The 27,620-nt window shown below is 46.9% G+C and overlaps 1 protein-coding gene across 1 annotated transcript; it reads right to left on the bottom strand.

Annotated features, from left to right (window-relative positions):
- Positions 1 to 837: 837 nt before the first annotated feature.
- On the bottom strand, positions 838 to 27,620 carry LOC122929055 (ATP-dependent RNA helicase DDX19A). Its single transcript, XM_044282498.1, has 12 exons — positions 27,421 to 27,620; positions 21,815 to 21,872; positions 17,987 to 18,061; positions 16,062 to 16,197; positions 14,057 to 14,149; positions 6,370 to 6,472; positions 5,749 to 5,863; positions 4,295 to 4,472; positions 3,981 to 4,218; positions 3,717 to 3,879; positions 3,275 to 3,466; positions 838 to 1,965 (listed from the first exon to the last, which is right to left on the bottom strand). The coding sequence occupies exons 1-12, from the start codon at positions 27,475 to 27,477 to the stop codon at positions 1,904 to 1,906; spliced, it is 1,470 nt and encodes a 489-aa protein (XP_044138433.1). The 5' UTR covers positions 27,478 to 27,620; the 3' UTR covers positions 838 to 1,903.

Here is a 27,620-nt window from a genome sequence, read left to right on the forward strand (position 1 = left end):
TAGCCACACAATAAGGGGATAAGTGATCGGCAGGGAACCAGTAGTCGATCATAAGAACGGGGTCCGGGTCCCCCCCCCCCCCCCCCCATTTGGAGCGGCAGTCACACCCCGGGACTGCTGCAGAGTACAAGTGCTTGGCTCTCTGTCAGTCCTGTAGCTCTGAATGTAGCTGTGGACACTCCATTAAAATGGGGAGTATGGACCCCCTTCTTGTAATTGTCTGGGCCCTCAGTGGTGTGGTTGGACCCCTGCTGATCAAACATCTCTCCCCCCCCCCCCCATCCTGTGGATACATAGTCTTAATTGGACAACCCCTTTAAAAATACACCTGCTCAAGTCGTCCCTCCAACATCCACTAGATCAGGGATGCTCAACCTGTGGCCCTCCAGCTGTTGCAAAACTACAACTCCCAGCATGCTTGGACAGCCTACAGCAGGGCATGGTGGGAGTTGTAGTTTTACAGCAGCTGGAGGGCCGCAGGTTGAGCATCCCTGCACTAGATGAACGTCTCGCTAAAATCAGCAGGCTTGGCTGAATGTTAAAGGGGTTAAGCTCTCCCCGAATGTAAACTTTCATTTTTACCCCCACGCATCACATCTATTGGTCAATTGATGCCAGGGGAGCAGGTCACCGTTGCAGCCAGCAACGTAAAAAAAAAAAAACAGAAGTTTACATTCAGGGAGCTGTACAGAGAAGCAGAGGCCAAAGGGAGAAGTTTCAGGGAGGCAGCGTCGGTGAACGGGTCTGCCCAGGAGGGGCATAGCCCCAAACAGTGGCCATACGGATTAGACCCTCCCCCAGTTGAGTGGTAATAAATACAACTTCATAACCAGCCGCTTGATCTCATCACATTCTTTATTATTCAAACATAAGGAAACAGCAGAGCAGCAGGAATCCATCCTTCCCCGGCACAAATGTCGCTCCTGCGGATTCATCTACAATTTTCTCATCTAATTAAAATAGTCCATTGTCCTAAAACTTTAGGTACAGATCCTTTTTTTTTAGCCTATAAATTTTACTTGGTAAAAATTTCCTGCTTCTGTTCTGAAGCTTTTTTGTTTTTGTTTGTTTGTCTATATGAACAAAAAAAACATGCTAGCGTGTTAACACAGGGGGGTAGGTACCCAGCTCATGACCCAGCAAATGGAGAGATGGACCGGCTGATGACTTATGGATCTTCTGTCCACGGTCACGCAGAGGAGCAGATAGACAGATCCCCAGGAGACAGCCTGCAATGATGTCCGCTTACCTGACAGCTGTGCCCACCTCACCCCATAATCTACCATATCCCAGTTTGCCTTGCCCAACCAGCAGGGAATGCTGGGACTTCTCTCTACAAGAGAGTCACCGGCTACTAAAAGTAGTTAAGAGCAAAATCTATATTGAAGCATAGAATAGCTATAGTAAAGGACCAACATAAAATAAATAGCGTATACCATGCTTGAAGTCCTCCAAGGGGAGCTAAAATATCAAGAGGAAGACAAAAATAAAGACGGGGGGGAATCTGGATAAAAAAAATATAATTTGGATAAACAACTGAAAGTCTCTTCACCAAGTGACCAGCGCCACCAGATGATGAATGGAGGCGGCCGTCACTTCGTGCCCGTTCTGTCCAGGTGAAAATTCTCATCGTAGCGTATTCCCAAGTGACTGAAAAGAGTGATCTGCTGGTGTGAATGGGTAACAGGTTAAGCAGTTGATTAATTAACCCCAATGCTGGGAGAAAAAGTCCTGACAGCAGAGGAGGGGTTAATGTGTGGTCCGGGGAGGAAAAAAAATAAATAAAAAAGTTTAAGAATTTTTTTTTTAACACAAGGCTAAAAACATTGGGTCCCGCATGTCGCCTCGGCGTCTGATGGGAGACATCCTCCTGGGAGTGGGGCGAAGGTGAGCGCAGGTTCATTCAGTTGTTGATTTTCTCAATCTCGTCAATGTCGTCTGTATCCAACTTCTCAATGGGTTTATCTAAGAAGAAGAAGAGACACGTGAGCATCGGAGGCTGCTCCATTTGATTGCCGCTCGCTCTCCTACAATAAAGGGGTATTCCCATCTCAGACATTGATGGCATATCGCTAGGACCTGCGAGTCATCTCTGTGACCTACACCCATCTTCAAAATAGGCCCCCTGAAGTGAAGGAGACCACGCGGTGCAAGCACGGTCACTTCTCCATTCATCGCTATGGCAGTTCCAAAAATAGCTGAGCACTGGATCGACTTTTTTATATTTTTAGATCCCCCATTGGAGTGAATAGAAAGCATGCTGCACATGCATGTTGCTCTCCTTCACTTCGGGGGCAATGTCATGGAGAGATGGGACCACCACCTGCCATTCATGTCCCAGATGGACCAACCCTTTAAAAACCCTTCAAGCTGCAGCATTGTAAAATGTGCTTAGAAGTATATAAAGAACTCTTCCTCCTCCCCAAAAATACAGTTTTGCTGCACCTTCTACCTCATCTTTCAGCCCTTGGTTAGGGTGCTGACACTCTGTTACTTTTGGGAGCTTTTTGGCTTGCAAAAAAATAACCAACCACAATGAAATTTTAAACAAGCTTTTTATGGTGCAGCATTTTAAGTCACTATTTTTTCTTGTTTTGTCTCTATAGAGAAGTCTATGGGAAAATTTTCTATTGCGCACCCCCCAAAAAATATAGGACCTAATGTATCATGAGCTGTACGTCCATTTTTGTAAAAAAAAAAAAAAAAAAAAAAGGAGGGACACAATTTTGTGTCTTCTGGAAGCCAAGTCACAAAAATGGTGACTTTTCCCCTTTTTACACACCGGTTCTTTTACTTTTTAAAGAGATGTCACTGTAGGAGCATGATGGCAACCGGGGGTGGAGTGGCCACCTGTTTATATTTAGTATAATTTGCACCAGAAAACTGCTATAAAATTGATTAAATCTGAAACCTACACCATTTGCGACCTGGTCCCACACAGTTTAGTATTGCAGATGCGCCAAAAATATTAAGGGGCATGTACTCTTCATAAATTTGGTGCATCTCGAACAGGTTAACCCATTTACTAAGCCTGACGTACTAAATGCCGATGTGAACCCACCCTTAGGGCTGATGCACACGGCCGTATTGTGGGTCAGCAAATCCGGAGATGCGGTGCGGAAGCACGGATCGGAACCCCACAGAAGCACTACGGAGTGCTACTGGCCGTGCCTCTGCACCGCAAAACAGTACTGCATGCACCGTCAGATGCGGTTCACGGACCCTATTCAAGTGGCCCGGGTTGGGTCGTTTGCATGAGTGGAGAACAACTTACTGAAGTGCTGCTCAATTTGTCTTAGGATGTTCATGCTGTGTTTGCTTTCCACCATGTTGATGGCCAGCCCTCTCTTGCCAAAACGCCCTGTGCGCCCGATTCTGTGCAGATACGTCTCCTTGTCTGGATTCCCCTCTCTGTCCACAGGGAGGTCAAAGTTGATCACCACAGAGACCTGCTCCACATCGATGCCTGGAGAAATGGGGAAGAATCATTTTACCTACACAAGTTCTCCTCTTACAACACCCTATAGTCCGCAGTCCATGTCTTGTCAGCAACTGCAGGAGATCAGACTCTCCTGGGTCTCTCTTCTGTATTCAGCACAGTTCACACCTAAAGTATGACCCTGACTTTATTATCTCGTTTAGGTTCTATACAGACAGGTGGAGCTTTAGACTTGGGATCTATCCAATCACCATGGCGGCAGTTCTGTTTTACCCACCTCTGGCACACACGTTGGTGGTAACTAGAACCTTTTCTTTGCCTTCTCTGAATCGGTCGATTACAGCTGCTCTCTGTTCCACCATCATCTCACCGCTGAGTAACGCCACCTGGTGGCCTTCTCTAGACAGCTCTCCTGCAAGCCAAGAGGCAGTTTTCCGGGTCTGCAGTGAAAATTATATATTAATTTTACTGGTTTAATACAGAAATACACACACCCACCCCCCCCCCCCCTCCCCTCCGCTCAGCCGGTGGCTGCACTCACATGGCAGAAGATCATGGCCTGTGCTATGGTGATAGACCCATAGATGTTACAGAGGGCATGAAACTTCTCTTCCCGACTGTTGCAGAGCACATAATACTGTTTAATGGTATCTAGAGTCTCCTCTTCTCGCTTCAGTTTGATGATGTTGGGTTCAGGAACGACTTTCTGAGCAAAATTCCACACCGAATCCTCAAATGTAGCGGAGAACAGGAGCATCTGGCAGTCCCGAGGCAACATCCTGAAATACAGAACGCCTCATCAACTTCCAGCCCATACTGAGGCCGCAGGCAACACAGCGCTCGCCCAGCACTCACCTCTGGATGCGGATGCTTTGGTCCTGGTGCCCCTGCGTTGCTATCATGACATCGGCTTCATCCAGCACAAACACCTTCATCTTCTTGGGATCAATAAACCTCAGCTTGGAGCACCAGTCCAGCACGGTCCCCGGCGTCCCGATAACAATCTGCTCTGCAACCTTCTGCCCACGCTCCACTGCGGAGACATGAAAGGAGACACTAGTCAGAAAGCACAGGCACCTGCCATACAAAGCACTTATAATCCTGTGGCAAAATGGCTCAACATAATTTTTTTTAGCACTTCTCCTACGCCCCAAAATTATTGTTTTTATAAACAGTGACTAAAGTCATACACACTTTATTTGCATCAATTAAAAATACAGACCGTCCCTCAAAAAAAAAAAGATATATTATAAATAATATTTTTTTTTATTTTTTTATTTTTTATGTCTATGGAATTATTATTATAATAATTAATAATTCCATAGAAAAAAAAAAGAAAAAAGTTATGGCGGTCAGAATATGGAGATTAAAAGATTTTTTTTTTTTCCCAAAGTTTATTTTTTCAGTATTCAAAAAATATATAAATGTGGTATCATTGTAATAGTACTGACCTAGAGGAAAAAAAAAGGTAACAAGTCAGTTTTACTGTGTGGGGAACACCGTAAAAACAAAACCCATGAAGCTGTGGCAGAATTGCGTTTTTTTCCCCCAATTCCACCCTATTTTTTTTTTTTATTTTTTTTACAACTTTACACTACATTGTATGTTATATTAAACGGTGCCATAAAAAAAAAGTACAACTTGTCCCGCAAAAAAACAAGTCTTTACATGGCTATGTGAAATGGAAGAAGAAAAAAAATAAAAAATAAAATAGGTCTCCAGGAAGGCGGGAAGTAAAAAATGAAAACGGAAAAATCAAACATACATGTACGTCGCCTCAGGTTACCACAAAGCCCACCGTGCAGACAGGTTGCCACTGGACCCCGAGCGCTCATGAGATGCAAGACTTTTTTTTTTTTACATTTGCACTTGACCCAGGCCATGATTTCTCGGTCTTGGAAAATCCCTTAAAATATCTAGCCCGCTACAATAGAACATGCCTGGAGTCGTAGTGGTCTGCAAATACCACACTAGATTTCTGCTTCTTGATCAGCACTTACCAGATGCATTCACAACCAGCAATGCCTCAATTGAGAGGAGACAGCTAGTGACCTATACAAAAGACGTAGAGCGATACCATAACAAACAGCGCATCTGAAAAGGTCCAAATATCTGCAGCTAAAGGGGAGATTTCATAAAAGGACAAGATCCGCCATTATCCATGACATTCAGAGTCGCAGCTGCTCCTTAGCAACAAGCTGCCACTTCACAAGCAGCGCCCGAATACGCCGACGTGTCTGTGCAGTGACCCTCAGAAGGAACCTGTTCTAGACAACAGCATCTGATGCCATTTACTGGGCAGCACTCACATTTGTTCCCTCGTACAGCGTAAGCCAATTTCAGCTCGGGATAGAACTCGCCCATCTGTTCAATGACTTTTCCGGTTTGCAGGGCGAGCTCGTATGTGGGAGAAAGACACAGGCACTGCGGAGAGAAACAAAATGACTGACATTAACACTAACCTTCACATTAATACAGGAGTGTGCAGTGCCATCAGAACAATGTGTGTGCAGCGACTTTACCAGCAGAATAGTGAGTGCAGCTCTGGAGTATAATACAGGATGCCACTCAGGATCAGTACAGGATAAGTAATGTATGTACACAGTGACTGCACCAGCAGAATAGTGAGTGCAGCTCTGGAGTATAATACAGGATGTAACTCAGGATCAGTACAGGATAAGTAATGTAATGTATGTACACAGTGACCCCACCAGCAGAATAGTGAGTGCAGCTCTGGAGTATAATACAGGATGTAACTCAGGACCAGTACAGGGTTAGTAATGTATGTACACAGTGACTGCACCAGCAGAATAGTGAGTGCAGCTCTGGAGTATAATACAGGATGTAACTCAGGACCAGTACAGGGTTAGTAATGTATGTACACTGACTAAGCTCTTTATTCAGATGTATTCTACTCTTTTCACACTTACCTGTGGGTATCTATTGGCAGGGTTAACTCTTGAGAGCATTGCCAAAACGAAGGCGGCAGTTTTTCCTGTACCAGACTGTGACTGAGCAATCAGATTCTGGGGCCTATAAAACAGAGTCAGACAATGTGGCAGATTTATCAATTGTTAAAAACATAGACGGCATAAACTTAAAGAGCATCCGTCAGCAGTTTTGTACCCATGACACCGGCTGACCTGTTACATGTGCACTTGGCAGCTGAAGGCATTTGTGTTGTCCGCATTGCTGAGAAAAGTGATGATTACACTTACCGGTATTCGGATTTTCCAGACCCCACGACAGCACTAGAGATAGAGGATCCGCCCCAGAGACAGGAAACCTACAGAATAATAAGGTGGAGTCTGTCTCCCACCTCAGTGGTTTACAGAACATGAGGGACTCCAAACTGGGTTAGTTTATACAATTCCTTTTTTTTTTTTTTTGCTACACCTTGTGCAAAACACTTAGCACCAGTCACACCAGGGAGGGAATAAGGAAGGATACTGTCGCGGGGTCTGGAAAATCCGATTACCGGGGAGTGCAATCATTTTTCCCTTCCCCCACGACAGCACCACAGAGAAAGATTACAGAGAACACCCTCCTTAAGGGTGGGAAACAACTTCTAGAACTTTCTTCCCAAACAGAAGATCAGAGACAGGATTTAGTTAAAGCCAATAGTGACGGTAGAAGGTAGAAGACCACGTGGCAGCCTTACAGATTTGCTGGAGAGACATTTTCCTTTCAGAGAAAGAGGAGAACTCCCAGAAAGGGAGTAGGCCAGAGATAACTGCCCTAATCCACCTGGCTAGGGAACGTTTTGAGGCCACCTTACCCTTATTTATGCCTGAAAAAACAAACACACAAACAGGGCAGACTTCTAGATAATGCTTACGACTTCTTACATCTAGGCAGTGAAATGTTCTTTCCACCTGGGTCTTCGTACCCAAGGGTCAACAGCAAAACTTTTACCCCCCAGGGCAGAGACCTGTATTTTAAAGAAGTTTTGCACTTTCATTTAACTGATGATCTATCCTCTGGATAGATGATCGGCCGGGATCCGACCCCCGGTACCCCCGCTGATCAGCTGTTTGAGAAGGCAGCGACGCTCCAGCAGCGCCGCGGCCTTCTCAGTTTACCGCCGGCCCAGTGACGCCACGACTAGTATCAACTAGCGTGGGCGCGGCTAAGCTCTGTTCACTTGAATGGAGCTTAGCCGCACCCACGCTAGTTGATACTAGTCGTGAGAATACAGAAGGGTTGAGGGACCATTCTCCCAGTCTTAGCTGATGACTGCTCAAGAAATCCGCCTGGAAGTTTTCCTGGCCCCTTATGCAAAGAGCAGACAGATGACTCTCCTTTCCTTCCTAAAAATTGAATAACCGATCTTGTTTCCCCCGATGGTCTATGTAAGCTACTGCAGACAGATTGTCTGACATTATTATTCTGACATGTTTTAGATGAATAAAGGGTAACGCCGTCTCCAAGGCCAGTCTTCTTGCTAGCAGCCCTTTCCTGTTTGAGGAGAACATCCTCTGCAATGGAGACCACTGACCCGGTATCACTACTGGATCGGGGTACCCCCAAGGAATCCTATTCAAGTTTGTGCCGTTTTCCCACCAGGATAGATCTTCTAAAGTTTTCTTGGAGATTATTATCTTTGAGTCCAAAGATCCTCCAGTTTTCCTCAATGATAGGAGTATTTCTTTCTGTAGCTGTCGAGTATGAAATTAGGCCCATTCCACTACCGGAATACAGGAGGTTAGTGACCCCAGAAAAGACATAGCTTTTCTGACTGTCAAATTCTGGGCAGTCTAAGGCTACTTTCACACCAGCGTTTCGGTGTCCGCCTGCGAGATCCGTTTCAAGGCTCTCACAAGCGGCCCCAAACGGATCAGTTTAGCCCCAAACGGATCCCTTCAGAATGCTTCAGTTTGGCTCCGTTCCGCCTCCATTCCACTCTGGAGGTGGACACCAAAACGCTGCTTGCAGCTTTTTGGTGTCCGCCTGACCGTGCAGAGCCAAACGGATGCGGCCTGACTTACAATGTAAGTCAATGGGGACGGATCCGTTTGACGTTGACCCAATATGGTGCAAGTTCTGAACGGATACCATCATTTGCATTTATAGGTGCGGATCAGTCTGTGCAGATACCTGACGGATCCGCACCTAACGCAGGTGTGAAAGTAGCCTAACATTTGCAGCTTTGTCTGGACTTGCAGAATCTTCTCCTCGGTCAGAAAGATCCTCTGCACTACCAAATCCAGGAGAAGCCCTAGAAACACTTGACGAGTCTCTGGCACCATTCTGGACTTTGAGATTGAGAATCCATCCCAAATCTTCCTCACCTCCTGAGCTGCCATCACACAATCCTGCTGAGAGCCTGCTAGGATTAGAAAATCATCCAGGTAGGGCAGGAATAGGATGCTCTCCTTTCTTATAAACGAGTCTACTCACTTTTGTAAATATTCTGGGGGCCATAGAGAGGCCAAACGGAAGAGCCTGAAATTGGAAGTGACAAATACTTCCTTCTACAGTCACTGCCACTCTGAGGAACTGTTGGTGCACAGGATGAATAGGGATGTGATAATATGCGTCCTTAAAATCCAGTACCGCCATAAAACATTTGTGATACAGAAGATGAACTGACGATTTTACCGTTTCCATCTTGAATTTCCTGAAGAGAAGGTATCTGTTTAGATGTTTCAGATTTATAATCGTGCGAAAGGCGTAGTCTTGTTTCTTCACTAGAAACAGCGGAGAGTAAAACCCCTTCTCCATAACTAAACTTTGCGTCTTTGTGACTACAAACCTTTGGGGAGGATTTGCACAAAATTTAAATCTTCTCTTAAAATATTCCTGCCCCAATCTCCTGCCATCTTCTCCCCCCCCCCCGGGAAGAAAGTATTTTAGCCTTTCTCCCACCGAACTTCTGGCGTCATTGCTGTGATGGCTTCTTAGGCTGGGAGGAGGAACCACCAAACCGGAAGCCCTTCCCCCTGATCTAGGGTTCTGGCTTTTATCGTTAATTTGTTCCCATTCTGAAATCTAAATGATGAACAAAAGGGCCGTCTGGATCTAGAAAATGGAGTCGAGGAGGCACCAGGAGAAAACCCCGGAAACCCTTTTCTTATCTGCCGTCTTCTCTAAGAGGGCATCTAGTTCTGGACCAAACAGAAACCAACCCTGACAGGGAATGCTGCACAATCTGTTTAGAGGACAAATCTCCACCTCTCCAATTCTTTAGCCAAAGAGCTCGGTGGGCAGAATTAGACAAGGAGGAAGCCCGCGCAACCAGCTTAACTGAATCCACAGAGGCATCTGCAATGAAATCAGTGGCCCTCTGTAGAGTAGGTAAGGAGGCCAAAATTTGCTCTCTTGAACACTTCTCTAATCTGACATTCCAACCAGATGTCCATGGATCTGGCCGTGACAGTGGCAGCAATACACGGTCTAAATGCGGAGGCCACAGCCTCCCAGGTGATTTTTAGACAAGAATCAATCTTATCTAATGGGTCCCTCAGGAATCGCATATCCTCAAAGGGGAGAGAGAGGATTTTTTTTGGAGATCTTGGAAATGGCGACATCAATCTTTGGGGCTTTATCCCAAGAGGAAGAAGCTTCTGCCTCAAAATGGATATTTTCTTTTAAATCCTTTAGTAAAAAAGGTTTTTTTTATCCGGTCTCTTCCATTTTCTATCAATGAGACCTAACACACTTTTGTGCAACGGAAAACATCTGCGTCTCTTCTCCTGAAGGCCTTCAAATACCAAATCAACTACAGATTTATAATCTTTCACATCTTCTAAGTCTAGAGTGGAACGTATAGCTTTTAACAATTTGTCAGTGTCTTCAACCGGTCTACCCTCCATCGCCTCATCCGAGGAATTCTGAGTCATATGTTTCTACTACTTCTTCGCCATCATTTGAAGAATTCACCTCTGACCCCTAATCTTCTCCTGATCTCTTTTGGCGTTTACATGCCCTTAGAGAAACTCACTTCCAACCAGATGAGTGATTTTATACTTTTAAAAAGACTAGGCGATTCTTCCGCCACAGTCTTCTCTATACACTGCTCACACAGCTTCTTTTCATATGAGGAAGATAGGCGACATCTACATAATGCGCACTCTTTTTCTATTTGCCAAAAAACTTTCTTCGGCCTTGTCTAGAGAGAAGAAATAACCACTTTTTTATTAGCACAAAATGTGCATATTTTCAATAGTACAGAAAAGAATAAAGGAACAACATTAAATTGTACGACATAGCTTATAGAGTCATTTAGCAGACCATCAAAATGGGAAAATGCACAAAAAACATTGTGTACAGCAGTACAGGTCCCATAGTTATACCCAAAGAAGTAACCCATAAAACTCAGGACTGGGGGTAAGACAACTGACAGAACACAAAGGGAAAGGAACAGGTAAGGGGGAGAGACCATTAATTAGGGGGGATGCCAGGTTTGTATCCCAGGGTAGCCATATCACTTGGAATTGTTCCACGGCATTGTTAAAGGGAAACCGTGAGACATTGCATAAACCTGAAGTCACGGACCCTGACTAAAAGCATGGACTTGGTGGGAGGGGTAGTCTGTTTCCAGGATTTAGCGATCAAGGATTTGGCTGCAGTACATAGTGAGAGGAACAGCCTGGAGGAGTGCTTGTTCAACCCTGGGAGGTGGTAGGTTAAGCAAGTAGACCTTTGGGTCTAGCGGTACGGGGGATCCAAAAAGGGAATGAGCCACATCCCTCACTTCCCCCCAAAATGAGGCGATACTGGGGCACATCCCAAAAATATGGTACCCACATCGTTCAAGCACCGCCAGCAGACAGATGGAACAGTGGGGTTTATGGAATGTAGGAGTGCAGGGGCAGGATACCAGTGCATGAGCAGCCTATACTGCGTCTCCTTACACGTGGTGCAAATAGATGACTGGGCTGCCCTATTCCATACAGTCTGCCAGGCGCTGCGAGAAAGAGGCGATCCGAGGGCGGTAGCCCATTTATCCATGATGTAGGATCTCGTCCTCCGCGGATGTGGCCAAAAGCGGTAGATGAGAGAGATCAGATCTCTCGTCCCGGTGCCCAGTCGGCACAGATGCTCAAATGGGGAAGGGAGTGACACCTTAAGCGAACCAAAAGTAGTGCTCATATAGTGACGAACCTGGAGGTAGTGGAGTCCCTCCGTCGCCGGTACTTTCGGTTGGTCCGGAAGCTGCGCAAAGGATCTCAGCGTCAGAGTAGAAGCATCCACAATGTCCGCCAGGCGGAAAAGACCCAACGACGACCAGACCCGGACCATAGGGGCAGTTAAGCTGGAGGGAATAGCTGGGAGGCTAAGGCAAATCGGCTGTGGCAGGTGTCCCATATGTGTTTGGTAAAGGCCATAGGCCCCAGGAGGGGAGTGTGGGGGGCTACGGGGGTCTACTGCCATAGCAGGGGGTTCAGAGGAACCAGGGCAATCCAGAGCTTTTCGATTTCTATTCATTTGGTGTATGCCTGTTGGGACGCCCAATAAGGAACGACACGCAAATGAGAAGCCCAGTAATAGTGCATGATATTAGGGACTGATAGGCCACCTCCGTGGCCGCGAACATAACCTTGCGGGGGATGCGGTGATGTTTACCTTGCCATATGAAGAAGAGAATGGCCTGTTGGAGGAGGCGTAGTTCTGACATAGGGATTCGTACTGGGAAAGTCTCAAAGTAATGAAGCAATTTTGGGAGGAGGGACATCTTCACCAATGCTATGCGGCCTAGCAATGATATGTATATAGGGGTTTCCATTTTACGAGGAGGAACTTAAGCCCACGAAAGAGGGGAGGGAAGTTACTGGAGTACAGTGAGATATGTAGGGGCAATATAAACCCCCAGGTACTTCAGCGGAGATAACCTGAGCAGAACCAATAGATCAAGAACAGAAAAAGGAAAAACAATCATGACCAACAGGTGGCGACTACGCCACCATTATATCTTCCTAGGCCTTGAGTTGGCTGAAACAGTGAATTCCCCCCAAAAAAGGCAAACAGAATATCCAGGCACGCTAACGAGTCCATCAGCATAGTAACATAATATATAAGGCCGAAAAAAGACATTTGTCCATCCAGTTCGGCCTGTTATCCTGCAAGTTGAATCAGAGGGAAAAAAAACAAACACACACACACAAAAAAAAAAAATCTGCGGTAGAAGCCAAAATTTCCCCACTTAAGGGGAAAAAAAATTCCTTCCCGACTTCAATCAGATAACTCCCTGGATAACGACCCCTCTCTAGTAGCTATAGCCTGTATTATTACACTCCAGAAATACATCCAGGCCCCTCCTGAATTCCTTTATTGTACTCACCATCACCACCTCCTCAGGCAGAGAGCTCCATAGTCTCACTGCTCTTACCGTAAAGAATCCTCTTCTATGTTTGTGTACAAACCTTCTTTCCTCCAGACGCAGAGGATGTCCCCTCGTCAGTCACAGGTGGCAACGTCAGGATTGCTTCTTTCCGGGTGAAGTGTTGGGGGATGGATCCTTCGGGTCGGAGAGCTCAGCTTAGTGGTATGAGACGGGGGAAGGGGGTCGGCGCTGGGTGCTCCTGCGCTACCGGAGGCTCGTCACGTGGAAAGCACGCCCTGCCGGAAGTGGCGTCCACCTCTCGCACATTTTTCTCCTCTGGACCATATGCAAGGTAACGTTGCTCGGACGATCCAACGCCTGCTGAATCAAGGCCGCATACAGCACCCCACATGAGGCCATTTCCTTCCATACTGCTCCCCTGTGGCCTCACTCCCATTGGGGAGCGCACACGCACCTGCCGCAAGAGCCAGGAGGCAGCCTGAACCACCACCGGCTCCTAGGGTCCTGCCTAGCCCAACATATGGGCGATAGACCCCAGTAGGTATGTGCCACATAGCCCTCCAGAGCATCTCTGGGACTTCCAAGATATGGGTAGAACCTGGAAAAAAAACTGCAGGTCTCCCGCTTCAGGGACAGGAAACCACTGAGGTGGGAAAGAGGCGCCACCTTTTTATTCTGCAGGTTTCCTGTCCCTGGGGGCGGATCCTCTCTCTGTGGTGCTGTCATTGGGGAGGTGAATAATGCGGTTTAATATATGCAAATGAGCCTCTTGGCACAGCACTGGCGCTGCAGAGAGCAGAGCAGTTAGGTGTAATGGCAACACCCCCGTTGCTCCTAGAGATTCATTTGCATATATTAAAACCTCATTTCTCAGCAATGCGGGCACATAGGCACATGGGACCAACACAGATGCCTTCAGCTGCCAAGCGCACATGTAACAGGTCGGCCAGTGTCATAGGTACAAAACTGCTGACAGATGCTTTTTAAATAGGCATTAAAGACACACCAGATTCATCAGAGTGATATATTTGGGGCACGGCTAAGTGGGACACTTCTGTGGTCCACTGTGTTGGGTCTTAAACCATGCCTCTTTCTGCCAAATCATTAAGCTGGTAAACCAAAACGGGCGACCTAGGTGCTGTGGATTATTCTTTTTCGCACATTAGCCTTATAAACAAGGTCTAGGTGCAATCACATTAGTAAATTCGACTCTTGGAGCCCTAGCTAGAGTATCAATGTATTTGATATGAATGCAGTACTAAGGAACCCCCCCCCCCCCCCCTTCCAGAAGTTTGTACACCCTCACCTACACGCATGGCCTAGATACTTACGGCTCTGCCAACATCATCGGCAATGCATTTTCCTGGATTTTTGAAGGCCTGTTAAATCCCATGGAGTAAACTCCTTTCAGAAGTTGAGGTTTCCTAAAAAAAAAAAAAAAATAGATAATAAAATATCAAATCCCAAATCTTTAAAGGGGTTCTGCACTTTCATTTAACTGATGATCTATCCTCTCCTCTGAATAGATCATCAGCTTCTGATCTGTGGGGGTCCGACACCCGGGACCCCCACCGATCAGCTGTTTGAGAAGGCAGCGGCTCTCCAGCAGCGCCGCGGCCTTCTCACCGTTTACCACCGGCCCAGTGACATCACGACTAGTATAAACTAGCGTTGGCGGGGCCAAGCTCTGTTCACTTGAATGGAGCTTAGCCCCGCCCACGCTAGTTGATACTAGCCGTGATGTCAGTGGGCCGGCGGTAAACAGTGAGAAGGCCGCGGTGCTGCTGGAGCGCTGCTGCCTTCTCAAACAGCTGATCGGCGGGGGTCCCGGGTGTCGGACCCCCGCCGATCAGAAGTTGATGATCTATCCAGAGGATAGATCATCAGTTAAATGAAAGTGCAGAGCCCCTTTACGACTGAGAGCAAAGAAGAGGGACAGACTTGAAAGCCAAGATGGACCCTAAGGATGGCTGCACACGGTACACATTTACATGCAGAAAATCAACACCAAAACTGCGCTTCTTACCGGGCTTTTTGGTGTGGATTTGACACAGATTTTCCACTGATCTCACCCTTCCATTAAAAAGGGTGAAATCTGCAGAACAAAAAAAAACAAAACAATAAAAAAAAACACAGCACAAATGCTGCAGATTTCAAAATCCACAGAGAAGGTCAATTTCCGCACCTAAGCAAAAAGCAAAGTCTACATGAGATCTGTCTAATCTCATACACTTTGCTGGTACTGAATTGCGCTGCGGTTTTTATGTGCATTTCTGCAACATATCCGCACCAAAGTCCGCCATTTCTAATTACACACTTTGGTGTGGATTAGACGCGGTTTTGCGCAGATCTCACTTTTCATTGGGAAAAGGTTAGAATCGGCAGCTAAAACCGCAAACATAATGGACATGCTGCAGATTTGCAGTGCACACTATCCGCAGAGTGTACATGAGATACATATAATCTCATACACTTTGCCGGTGCTGTATTACGCGGTTGTTTTTCACACAGGAATTTGTGCTGAAAAACATGTGTGGGTAACATGTGCGGGTGGCCTAAATAGATAATGACAAGCGTCCACAACCCCCGCCATCCCCTTTCCAGGGATCTAGGACTAGCCACCCCCCTGTGCTACCACAGAGATCGACCCAAAGCTATACACGAATGTCTCCCAGTGGCTTCATTTTAGCTATGAAGTTACAGGAAAAAAATTATAATAATAAATTGCGAACATTAAGTTAATTTCAACACTAATAAAAAAAAGATAATGGCCAGTTTATCCAGCGCTTAAGAAGCACATGTGAGCAGGGGGCCTGACGCCAGTCATTAAAGGCCCAAGAGGCTCCACGCAGGGGAGTAGGCTCCTTTGGAGCCAGTTGCCGTGGAGACGCAGGCGAGAGATTTGGCTCGGTAATGTAATTAGCGCTGCTCCTTCGCAGCGGTTGCACATTACCGAGCAGGGAAGACGCCTCGCCGTGCACTTCCGAACACTACCGGGTGGGAACATCACCCTGTACTGTATAAAACCAGATATAAAATCTGATAATCTGGCATGTTCTGGAAATTCTGTGGGGGTCCTCACCAGCAAAGAAAAGGGTTAATGTGGTTCGCTCATCAGTCACGAAAGTCTGCCACGTCCAGCATTGCAGTCATCACCGTCTGCACTGGAGCTCCAGCAGATGACGAGTACCAGTCTGTCTCCTGCTGGTGCCGACCTACAACTCCCAACATGCAGAAAGTTGCATTTCCGCCACAGCTGGAGCGCTATATATTGCAGACCACCATCCTAAACTGTTTGAATCCCCCCCCCCCCCCATCTTTAATGTCAGAACTTACAGCCTCAGCTCTTCAAAGGACTTCACGGAGTACAGGGGAGAGTTTGGGTCACGCTGCAGAACCTCCACTTGGTGGGTCGTGTTGACCAGGTTATTACGGATCAGCTTGTTGAGCAAGGACTGAGCGGCTTTATCCTCTGAAGGGAGAGAACGATACAAGGAAAGGGGTCATAGATGTACAGCAGGTGGGTATAGAGAACAGGCACGTATACAATTTTATCACCTCGCCCCAGGTTCTCACTCCTGCCATTTTCTCTCCAATAAACTGCAGCAGCAATATCAGATATAACGAGTTTAAGATAATTAATTGGTGTTGTACTATCCACGCTGCCATGGATACAACACTTATCTGCGGTGCCCATAAGATAAGGAACTAACATATACATCACACATGATGTGAATTGAGGAGGGAGTGGAAAAACCCCTTTACACAGTCAAGGTCCAGGGCAATTTTAGGTTTCACGGCGGGAAGAAAAAAAAGAAAAAAAAAAAAGGAAAAAAGTAACACTTATGGAATTAATTAGGGAATCGACCGATATTGATTTTTTTAGAGCCGATAGCTAATAATTTATACTGATATTCTGTGAATTCCTACACAAATCTGCTGAAAATGAACACGTTTATTGTTAACGTGTAGGTTTTTTTTTTTGTAAATATTTTCATTTATACTTAAATATTATTATAATTTTTTTTTACTAACTTTTAGCCCCCTTAGGGACTAGAACCCTTGTCCTATTCACCCTAATAGAGCTGTATCAGGGTGAATAGGACCTCACATTGTCCCTGCTGCCCTGTGCTTTGTGCACCCAGCAGTAAGGGAGCCGACTATGGCAGCCGGGGCTTCAATAGCTTACACTGCTGGGGCACCGATGGGAACTGCCACCAATGAAGAGGGGGGAGGGGACCCTGTGGCCACTGCCACCAATGATTAATACTGGGGGGCGCACTGCGCCACCAATGAAGATAACTCATTAATTCATATACAGGAGGCGGGAGCTGGCTGCAGAATGAGCGGTAGATGCGATCCGCGGCAGTTAACCCCTTCAGGTGCCGCACTACCGCAGATCGCAGCCACTTGTCATAGAGGTCGGGAGCCGGCTATGTGATTCTGCAGCCAGCTCCTGTATATGAATTAATAAAAGGTATCTTCGTTGGTGGCGCAGTGGCCACAGCCCGTTCCCTCCTCTTGTCCTCCGTCCTCATTGGTGGCAGCGGCACAGGGGGGAGGCAGACACTGCTTCCTTCTCCCCTATGCTGCTGAGGGAACACAGAGCGCTGTCAGCAGCGCGATCCTTGTTCCCGATTCGTTATCGGAATATCGGCAAAATAGATGCCGATAACTTTCAAAATCCTGAATATCGGTAAAACCGATAATCGGTCGATCCCTAGAATTAATATTCGACAGAAGCAGCTCAGTATAGGCTATCAAATTGCTGTCAAAAGTCTAAGCAGGAGATTTATCAAGATCGGCGCTGCTAAAGGACGCATCTAATTTATGACGAGGCGCAGGCTGCATCGTAAATAAGGTGCATCCTCTGGCAGTCCGTTCATCTAAACGGAAATCTGAGCTGCCATAGATTTCTGGCTTCATTAAATAAGATTAATTGGTCCCTGTAGTTGGCCAGGCCTCGTTTCCCACACTGTCCACGCTTCATTTTGGAAAGATGATGGAGAGAGCGGCATAAAACCCCCCCCACTATTTTGTGAATTTAACACAATTTTTCTGGCACAATCGGATTGATAAATGTCACCCGAGTGCTTTTTGTTGTATGGAAATATTTCATTATTAGATAATGGAAACTTTCTGGAACTTTCCAATAGGCTTCGCATTTCGATGATTTGCCGCTACTGATATCTCTGCTTACGGTCAGTAAACGAGGAAGGCTCGGAACATGCACTAAACACACGCACAATCCGGCATCTCACCTTTATCGTCCTCCTCAGATTTCTCTTCTCCATTTTCAGTCTTCTCAGCTCCTCCATTGTCGACAGGATCTGTGCCTGCGATAATAAGAACAGATGCAGTGAGCAACGGGGCGTCCCCTCCATCCATGTCACTATGGCCACCCATACATTTGGCTGACGGTCATCTTCCCCGACCCTCCCAGAGATACTGTATGTATGTTCAGATCACATGTATTAAATGAGAGAGAGAGAGACATTGCCTCCCCACACTCAGAGCGGCACCTCACAACTGAGGCCAGTCATTGGTTGCTGTGGCACACGTGACGCTGTCTGTGCTGAAGTTCACAGACGAGGACCAGAAGTCCAGTGAAGACCGCCATGAAACCAGAACGGACAACACTTTGAAAGGAGTTGTCTCATTTCAGCAAATAGCATTATGATGTAGAGTTAATACAAGGCACTTACTAATGCTTGTATTACACAGGCCGATTGAGCAATCACCTGCTAGCTAGCGGAGGAAATAATACCATAAGAGTCCATTCACACGTCCGCATCCGATCCGCAGTTTTGCGGAACAGGTGCGGACCCATTCATTTTCAATGGGTCCGGAATGTGCTGTCCGCATCCGCATTTGCAGATCCGCCCAAAAAATTAAATAGAACATGTCCTATTCTTGTCTGCAATTGCGGACAAGAAAAGGCATTTGATGAGAGTGCCGAAACGCACATTGCCTGTGTCAGTGTTCTGCGGATCCGCAAAACACATACGGACGTGTGAATGGACCCTTACACCCAGCAAGCTCCTCCGCAACATGGGGAGGAACGATCGTTATAGCTCGTCCCCATACTGTCTAGTGATTTGTCGGCACAAGATGGTAAATAGACAGCGCGATCTGCTGCCGGCAAGTGCTGATTTTTAAGCATGCTTGTTCATCAGGCAATCGGCGGCAGTATTACACTGCAAGATGATCGCCAACAAAAAAATAATAATATCAGCCAGTGTAATACAGCCTTAATGTACTGCGATTGTCCATATTGCCTCTTGCTGGCTGGCTTCATTTTTCCATCACATTATACACTGCTCGTTTCCATGGTTACAACGACCCCGCAGTGCAAGCATGGCCACCACTGCTGTACTGTGGGGTAGTTGTAACTATGGAAACAAGCAGTATATAATGTGATGGAAAAAATGAATCCAGCCAGTAAAGGAGGCAATATGGACAATCACAATACATTAGTAAGTGCCTTGTATTAACTTTCTCTACATGATGAATGCCATTTGATAAACTGACACAACCCCTTTAAGTCATAGCCATGTTGCCCATACAATCTAGCTCTGCGGGGCTGTAGGCCCAAATTCAGCTTCCTCTGGAAAGCCACAGTTGTAAGGCTTGTCCAAATATGTGTCCTGTTGCAACATTCGTCATATTGTTATTATTCATGATCATTTTTAATTTTTTGCACATGATTTTTTACATAGATGCACATTATTGCTCATTTTTGTAATAAATTATATGGTTTGAATTAACTTTATATTGTGAGCGGGGTAATGCTAGGCCTGCGCAATAATCTGATGCCGCCGTTGGGATTGCCAACCCCATCATGTGACCTGATACTTAGTCACACGACTGATTCGTCGGGTGACGTGTTTTGTCACATACATGCAGCCCGCTCCGTATGAGCTTTGGGATTCAGGTGTACATAATTATGCATTTGATGATGGGTATCGAACGTTGCGATTGGTGTTTGTGAGTATTTAGTGTGTGTCCTGCAGTGATGACGCCACCCCCAGACGAAGGTTCGCCAAAACGCGGAGGAGGCAGATTATGGGTAATTGATTCTGTCCTTTACATATTTGTATTATTTTTGCACTTTAACTTGGATTTTATTTCATTGGAATAGTATGAATTGTTACCATTTGGGCCCCTCTCGGTTGATGCCGCCATTACCTTGCACTGTTTTTTTAATACATTAACTCTCATGAATTTTGTAAATAAAGTATACCATCGACTTCATGCGGTCTGGAAGTTTTTATAGGTATGCAACATTCATCAAAATCTGACCCCTCCATGTACAAAACTGCATGTTGGAATCAGACATTTCTGATTACCCGGTCTGGACTCCTCTACCAGGTTCATCATCTAGACTGATGCTTAAAGGGGTTCTGCACTTTGTTTTAACTGATGATCTATCCTCTGGATAGATCATCAGCTTCTGATCGGCAGGGGTCCGACAGCCGGGACCACCACCGATCAGCTGTTTGAGAAGGCAGCGGCACTCCAGGAGCGCCGCGGCCTTCTCAAACAGCTGATGGGCGGCGGTCCCGGGTGTCGGACCCCCGCCGATCAGAAGCTGATGATCTATCCAGAGGATAGATCATCAGTTAAAACAAAGTTCAGAACCCCTTTAAAAGAGGTTTTCTGGCTTCAACAAGAAAACAGGAGCACCCCCCTGGAATAGCCTACTGTGAATAATTGATCCAGTTCTGCTGCTGCGGTTCTCCAGATGTCACATCGATAACACGCGACTATGGCGGCCATTCACTGGCCTCTTTGGAGCACCGGTCACTTGTGGACAATGTGCGCTCAGGCATACAGAGCCCAGGGTTGAAAACTGGAGCTGCTTCTGCTAGGCCAGTGTTTCCCAACCAGTGTACCTCCAGCTGTTGCAAAACTACAACTCCCAGCATGCCTGCACAGCCAAAGGCTGTCCAGACATGCTGGGAGTTGTAGTTTTTCAACAGCTGGAGGCACACTGGTTGGGAAACACTGTGCTAGGCAAGTATCTCCCAATTCTTTATTTCAGGCTATTCCTTGGGTGGTCCAGTTTCTTGTTAAAGGGAAATTCTAGACCATTATCTACAGTAAGGCCCTCATGCACACAGCCGTTGGGCGGCCGTTCCGCGCATCCATGCAGCGGGCCGGACCCATTCTACTTGAATGGGTCCGTAGTCTGTCCGCACCGCAAAAAAAAAAAAAAAAAAAAAAAAGTAGTCATATCCATGTGCGGAACAACGGAAAGAAACACCACGGAAGCACTCCATCGTGCTCCTGTGTGTTCCATGCCGTGAATCCGTTCCGCATCTCCGGAATTGCAGACCCATTCAAGTGAACGAGTCCGCATCCGTGAAGAGTAGTGCACACAGTCGGTGGCCGTGGATTGCCAACCTGCCGCTTGCAGGCCACAATACGGCCACGGCCGCGTGCATGAGGCCTAATACTGAATTTTTCAGTCAGCGCTCAGAGCTGCTTCGAAATACACTGTCAGGACTGCTGTGCATGCGCACAAGGCCTCTGCATTATTTTAGTACAGCAGATCAGACTGTGTATTTAAAAATCAGTTTTCCCTTCCAATGATATCTCTACCAAATGCGCCTGGGGACATGGCTGCTACCACCGCACGTTTAGGACATGCAGGCTATACTGCTTGGGAGGGGGGCGCACTGCAGGCGTGAGATGAGAGAGACCTCATCATGTAGATCCCCTCAGAAACCCCCACCTCACAACACTGCAGAAATATTGGTGACCGTACACGTACACTGGTTTGCACAGGAGAGGGGAAAATAAGCTGCTATTCGGCTCCTCCGATGGCGGACATATTGTGTGAGATCGGAGGATGGGCACGGCCAAATCTTATATTCCTAAACCCTCTTCCCCCAACATCCGCCACCAGGAGCAGGGCCGGGACACTCCGACACACAATGCCAGCTGGTCCCAATAATGGGCACCTTTAGGCAGCAACCTCTATGTGACGGTCAGGGCATGCTGGGAGTTGTGGTTTCCCCTGAAGATGGAGGCTGTAGTTCTAAGGAACATGTGAAGCATCTCGCAGCAGACGGGCTGGTACTCACCGTTACTCTCAGGTTTAGGTGTCTCAACCTTATCTTCTTTCAGCTGCAGCTTGTTTAGCTGAGGAGAGAGAGAACAGACGTTTAGAAAGAAACCAACTGAACGTACGAGTACGCCAAGACCTACGGCCGCTCACATCCGTACAATACCGCTGGCCGGTTACGACGCTTTAGACTCCTACTCATTTCAACATGGTTACCGCTGGAGCAGAAGAGCACACAACATTTAAAGGGGATTTCTACTTGCTGCCAGTGACTGAAGACATTGTTAAGGGGGTTGTGCAGCATTAGAAAAACATGGCGGCTTTCGAGATAGGTGGGGCTCTGCTTTTTTGGAAGCAAGCAGTCATGTTTTTCTAATCCTAGACAAGCCCTTTAAGATTCAGAGAGAGACGTCCAGAACTGGTTCTGCTCTCACAGCGGTGTTCTGTTAGGCTACTTTCACACTAGCGTTGTCAGCAAAAAAACTATAAAAAATAAAATAAAAACACGCTTCCGTTACTGATAATACAAACATCTGCATCCGTTATGAACGGCTCCTGTTGTATTATCTATAACATTGCCAAGACGGATCCGCCATGACCTCCACTGAAAGTCAATGGGGGATGGATCTTTTCTATTGTGTCATAGAAAACGGATCCGTCCTCTTTGACTTACATTGTGGGTCATGACTGATCCGTCTTACTCCGCATCCCAGGACGGAAAGCAAACCGCAGCATGCTGCTCTCCGGTATGAGAATGGAATCATTTTGGAGCGCTCCGTTCTGTTCAGTTACGTTTTGCCCCTATTGACAATGAATGGGGGCAAAACAAAAGTGTTTTTTTTTTCCGGTATTGAAACCCTATGACTGATCTCAATACCGGAAAATATTAACACTAGTGTGAAAGTAGCCTTACCGTGTATCAGTGTAAGCAATCCTATGTGTATTAAAAGCAGAGCAATGCTCCAGTTTCAAGGGTAGGCTTACGGTGAAGCTCACGAGATGTCTACCCTGTAATACTTCTTACAGCTGAGGGTTTGTCACACTACTTCAGATTTCAACAGGAATGTTCTATTCACTGCCTACAAGCAGAGAGTTTAACAACAGTGAGGCAAATGTTTATACATATACTAGTGGATGAGCCCTACATCTTATACAACTTGCACAGCTCTCCTCACCTTCCAGTACACTGCAGGACATTTCGCTTCCCTGTCATGGATATAGAAAAACCTTATATACAGACGACTGTCAATACGGAAACAGTCTGCCCTGTATATGAGGGATGAATGGCCTCATTCACTGCAGCAGGTTCCCAACGTACAATTAACTTTCTGTTCAATATTCCTGTTACAAGATGTATAGGAGGAGTTAGAGGGGTGGATGGGATTATAGGGTGGATCCTACTGCAATATAGGGAGCTACAGGGCCGTCTGGAAGAAAAAAAAAGGTCCAAAACCCTAAAGCTACTGATTTGCTCAAATATCTACACAGCAAACTAGCTATAACAGATCACTAGAGGGAAAACACTGACAGGATTAATCTCTATAAGAAACTGGACCATATTCCACATGCATTACTGATCCAGAGTTACATCCTGTATTATACCCCAGAGCTGCACTCACTATTCTGCTGGTGCAGTCACTGGGTACATACATTACATTACTTATCCTGTACTGATCCTGAGTTACATCCTGTATTACACTCCAGAGCTGCACTCACCATTCTGCTAGTGGAGTCACTGTGTACATACATTACTTATCCTATACTGATCCTGAGTTACATCCTGTATTATACTCCAGAGCTGCACTCAGTATTCTGCTGGTGGGGTCACTGTGTACATACATTACATTACTTATCCTGTACTGATCCTGAGTTACATCCTGTATTATACTCCAGAGCTGCACTCACTATTCTGCTGGTGCAGTCACTGTGTACATACATTACATTACTTATCCTGTACTGATCCTGAGTTACATCCTGTATTATACCCCAGAGCTGCACTCACTATTCTGCTGGTGCAGTCACTGTGTACATACATTACTTATCCTGTACTGATCCTGAGTTACATCCTGTATTATACTCCAGAGCTGCACTCACTATTCTGCTGGTGCAGTCACTGTATACATACACATAGAGGTACAGCTGGCACCCGATAAGTCCTCCTTACGTCACCCCATTACCAGTACAGGAGTTGCACTTATCACTAGGTTGTGTACATTCATTGTGTATTAAATAGCTTGAAAATATTTAATTCTGAAGACTGAGTTACACACAGCATACAGAGTCCCATTATTATCGCCACCTACTTTCGACGTTGGCAGCAAGTAGCTCATGAAGGAAGTCTCGTGTGGTGAGCTGGCTCGGTGGGTATATAAAAAAGGTATGGCGAGCCGACGTCACAAAGCTAGAGCGCCGTAATCTAGCGCATACGCAGTTCGTTCCCTGAGGCTAATGCCAGCACAGGGAAGCAACACCATGCCGACACTGCGCATGCGCTAGCTAGTGCATAACGAGATTAGGGTGCTCTAGCTTTGTGACGTCGGGGAGTAAGAAGGAGATTCGGAAGATGCGGGCCGGTGCTGGGCTCCTTCACGCTGGACTCATCTCAAGCATGGAGGAGACAGGACTCATCTAAGGTTCATTTACATGTCTATAACAACGTTGTTTTTTTTTTTTTACACAATAAAAGCACACTGGGTATTGGGTATTGCGGATGTGCTAGCGGCCATCTAGCAACCCATGTCCTCAGCTCTATACACAAAATCCCTGTGACAGGTTCCCTTTAAAAGGGTTTTCTGGGATTTTAATACTGATGACTTATCCTCCCCTTTAGGCCTCTTTCACACTTGCGTTGTCCGGATCCGGCGTGTACTCCACTTGCCGGAATTACACGCCGGATCCGGAAAAACGCAAGTGTACTGAAAGCATTTGAAGACGGATCCGTCTTCAAAATGCTTTCAGTGTTACTATGGCAGCCAGGACGCTATTAGCCTGGTTGCCATAGTAGGAGCGGGGAGCGGTATACTTACAGTCCGTGCGGCTCCCGGGGCGCTCCAGAGTGACGTCAGAGCGCCCCATGCGCATGGATGACATGCCATGCGAGCACGTCATCCATGCGTGTGGGCGCCCTGACGTCACTCTGGAGCGCCCCGGGAGCCGCACGGATGGCAAGTATGCTGCTCCCCCGCTCCCCTTTACCATGGCTGCCAGGACTTTAGCGTCCCGGCAGCCATGGTAACCACTCTAAAAAAGCTAAACGTCGGATCCAGCAATGCGCCGAAACGACGTTTAGCTTAAGGCCGGACCCGGATTAATGCCTTTCAATGGGCATTCATTCCGGATCCGGCCTTGCGGCAAGTGTTCAGGAGTTTTGGCCGGAGCAAAAAGCGCAGCATGCTGCGGTATTTTCTCCGGCCAAAAAACGTTCCGTTCCGGAACTGAAGACATCCTGATGCATCCTGAACGGATTTCTCTCCATTCAGAATGCATTAGGATAAAACTGATCAGGATTCTTCCGGCATAGAGCCCCGATGACGGAACTCTATGCCGGAAGACAATAACGCAGGTGTGAAAGAGCCCTTAAATTGGCCCCAGGACAAATCTAACCTAATCTTATTTGTCCCCCTGAGCTGCCCGTTTCCAGGCGAAAAAGTAGTAGATTTCCCGGGGCAGGCGTTAAGATACCGATCACACCCCCAATGTGTCACAAAATGGCCTTAGCAACTATTTTTAAGCCAGACAAGCTTTGATAAATGACCCCCAACGTCTGCTGCGATCGACTCTTCCCTGATGTAAGCCATAAGTGACACCGAGGAGTGACCATCCGCCAACAACATTCAACCCTAATAAATCCTACAACTGAAAACTGCTCCAATCACAGCCAAAGCCCCAACACGGGCGCTCACGTCTAATGTCCATCCAATCTCTATAAAGTTTAGGTATGGAGTAATTACCCCCAAAACAAATGTTACCATTGCTCCTCATCAGAGCCTATAAGTTAAGGACACCTCCTCCGAGGCTCGACTGTCATGAAGACTGATGCATGGCCAGTGATTTAGGGTATTTTTCCTTCCCTTTTCTTCCCCCTCCATGTCTGCCAAATAGGCGAGCTCTTCCTGCTGTAATGGAACCAGTGTGCTCTGATGTCTGCCGCCCGCTCCTCCTCCTCCCCTTCACAGCATGCAGTCTCAGACACAAACTTCAGCTGCATCCCCCTCCTTCCCATCTTCTATGCACACATACATTTTTCAGGAGACAGAGGAACACGTCACTATCCCCCTAATGGGTTGTCTGTGCACTTAACAGCTGAAAGAATCTGTGTTGGTGCCATGTTCCTAAGTGAAAAATGAGGTTTTACTATATGCAAATGAGCCTCTAGGAGCAACGGGGGCGTTACCATTACACCTAGCGGTTCCACTATCTCTGCAACTAAGGCGCCCTCTGCATTTTGACGGGACCAAGCAGTGAAAATATCACATCCGGTTTTGTTAAAGTGTAGAAGGACTGATAGAGGCTTTGTATTCTCTGGAACTAGGTGCAATGGCCACACCCCCTTTGCTCCTAGAGGCTCACTTGCATACATTAAAACACAATTTTTCCCATCAGTGCAGGCACATATGAACATGGGACAAACACAGATGCCTTCAGCTGCCAAGTGCACATGTAACAGGTCATGCAATAGGAGCGCGCATGCGGAGCAGATCTCGTCCAATGGATACAAGCTGTGATGTAAAAAAAAAAAATCCAGCCAGCAAAGGAAGCAACATGGAGAATCACAATACATTAGGAAGAACCTTATATTAACTTTCTCTACATAAGGCATGCTCAACCTGCGGCCCTCCAGCTGTTGTGAAACTACAACTCCCACAATGCCCTGCTGTAGGCTGTTCAGGCATGCTGGGAGTTGTAGTTTTGCAACAGCTGGAGGGCCGCAGGTTGAGTATGCCTGCTCTACATGATAAATGCCATTTGCTGAAGTGAGACAACCCCTTTAAATGCTGGCGACTCATGCTTCAGTCATGGAGGCAAGTGACATCACAGGCACTGAGGGGCAGGCTTTAGCGCTACCCTAGCCATTTTACAGGCTAGGGTGCCCATCAGTGCCTGTGACATCACCGGGTTCACTGCTAGGCTGAAGCCTTTGCCTAGCAGTCCTTATGGAGAGCCCGGTACGTCACCGAATCGCCAAAAAAAGCCCTTGCCCTGAGTGATTCAGCGCTGAGCAAAGGAGAGCATGAAATACCCCGATGCTCATATCAGGGGGGCTGCCTGGGTGAAAAAAGGGATATAACCGGGTGCAGTTCCGAACCCAGACAACCCCTTTAAGTGAAATAACCCATTAATGCCACAGATTGAGAAAGCCAGTAGTGAAACATCTTAAAAAAAAAATATGTACATGGTCCTGGGGCAGAGGTTCAGGTAGGTCCACAGACCAGTATGGAGCATCCCTACTGGATACAGGGCAGTCAGCAGGTCACTGGAGAACATCTCTGATACTGAGGAGCCCTGCCCCGGCTGTCAGGTATAGTGAGGGTGCCAGCACCCAGATAACTGCACCCCCGGCAGTGGGTGAGGAGGTGTCCACCGGGGTGTCACAGGTATAATGGCGGAGTCTGAACGGCTCCTTACCCCCTCCGCGGCCGCCTCCTGCTCGTCCACCGCCAGGGCCCAGGAATCAGTCGCCATCGTGCTACAGCTCTACAACACCGGAACCTCCAGACCCTAAAAAAGCAGCCGCTTCCGCCGGCACCCAGCCAATGAGAACGAAGCTGAGCTCCGCCCTGGTGCACACAAATATCCCCCCCGCTCAGAACGAAAGCTTCAGAACT

The sequence above is a fragment of the Bufo gargarizans genome, chromosome 2, assembly GCF_014858855.1.
Source record: "Bufo gargarizans isolate SCDJY-AF-19 chromosome 2, ASM1485885v1, whole genome shotgun sequence".
In the NCBI taxonomy this organism is placed as follows: Eukaryota; Metazoa; Chordata; class Amphibia; order Anura; family Bufonidae; genus Bufo; species Bufo gargarizans.

Excerpts from the sequence above, each read along its gene's own strand:
- LOC122929055 (XM_044282498.1), bottom strand. The coding sequence starts at position 27,477 with ATGGCGACTGATTCCTGGGCCCTGGCGGTGGACGAGCAGGAGGCGGCC. Across the intron at positions 21,873-27,420 it reads AGGAGGCGGCCGCGGAGGGG|CTAAACAAGCTGCAGCTGAA; the intron begins GTAAGGAGCCGT and ends CTCTCTCCTCAG. Across the intron at positions 6,473-14,056 it reads CCGATGATGTTGGCAGAGCC|GCCCCAGAATCTGATTGCTC; the intron begins GTAAGTATCTAG and ends TCTGTTTTATAG.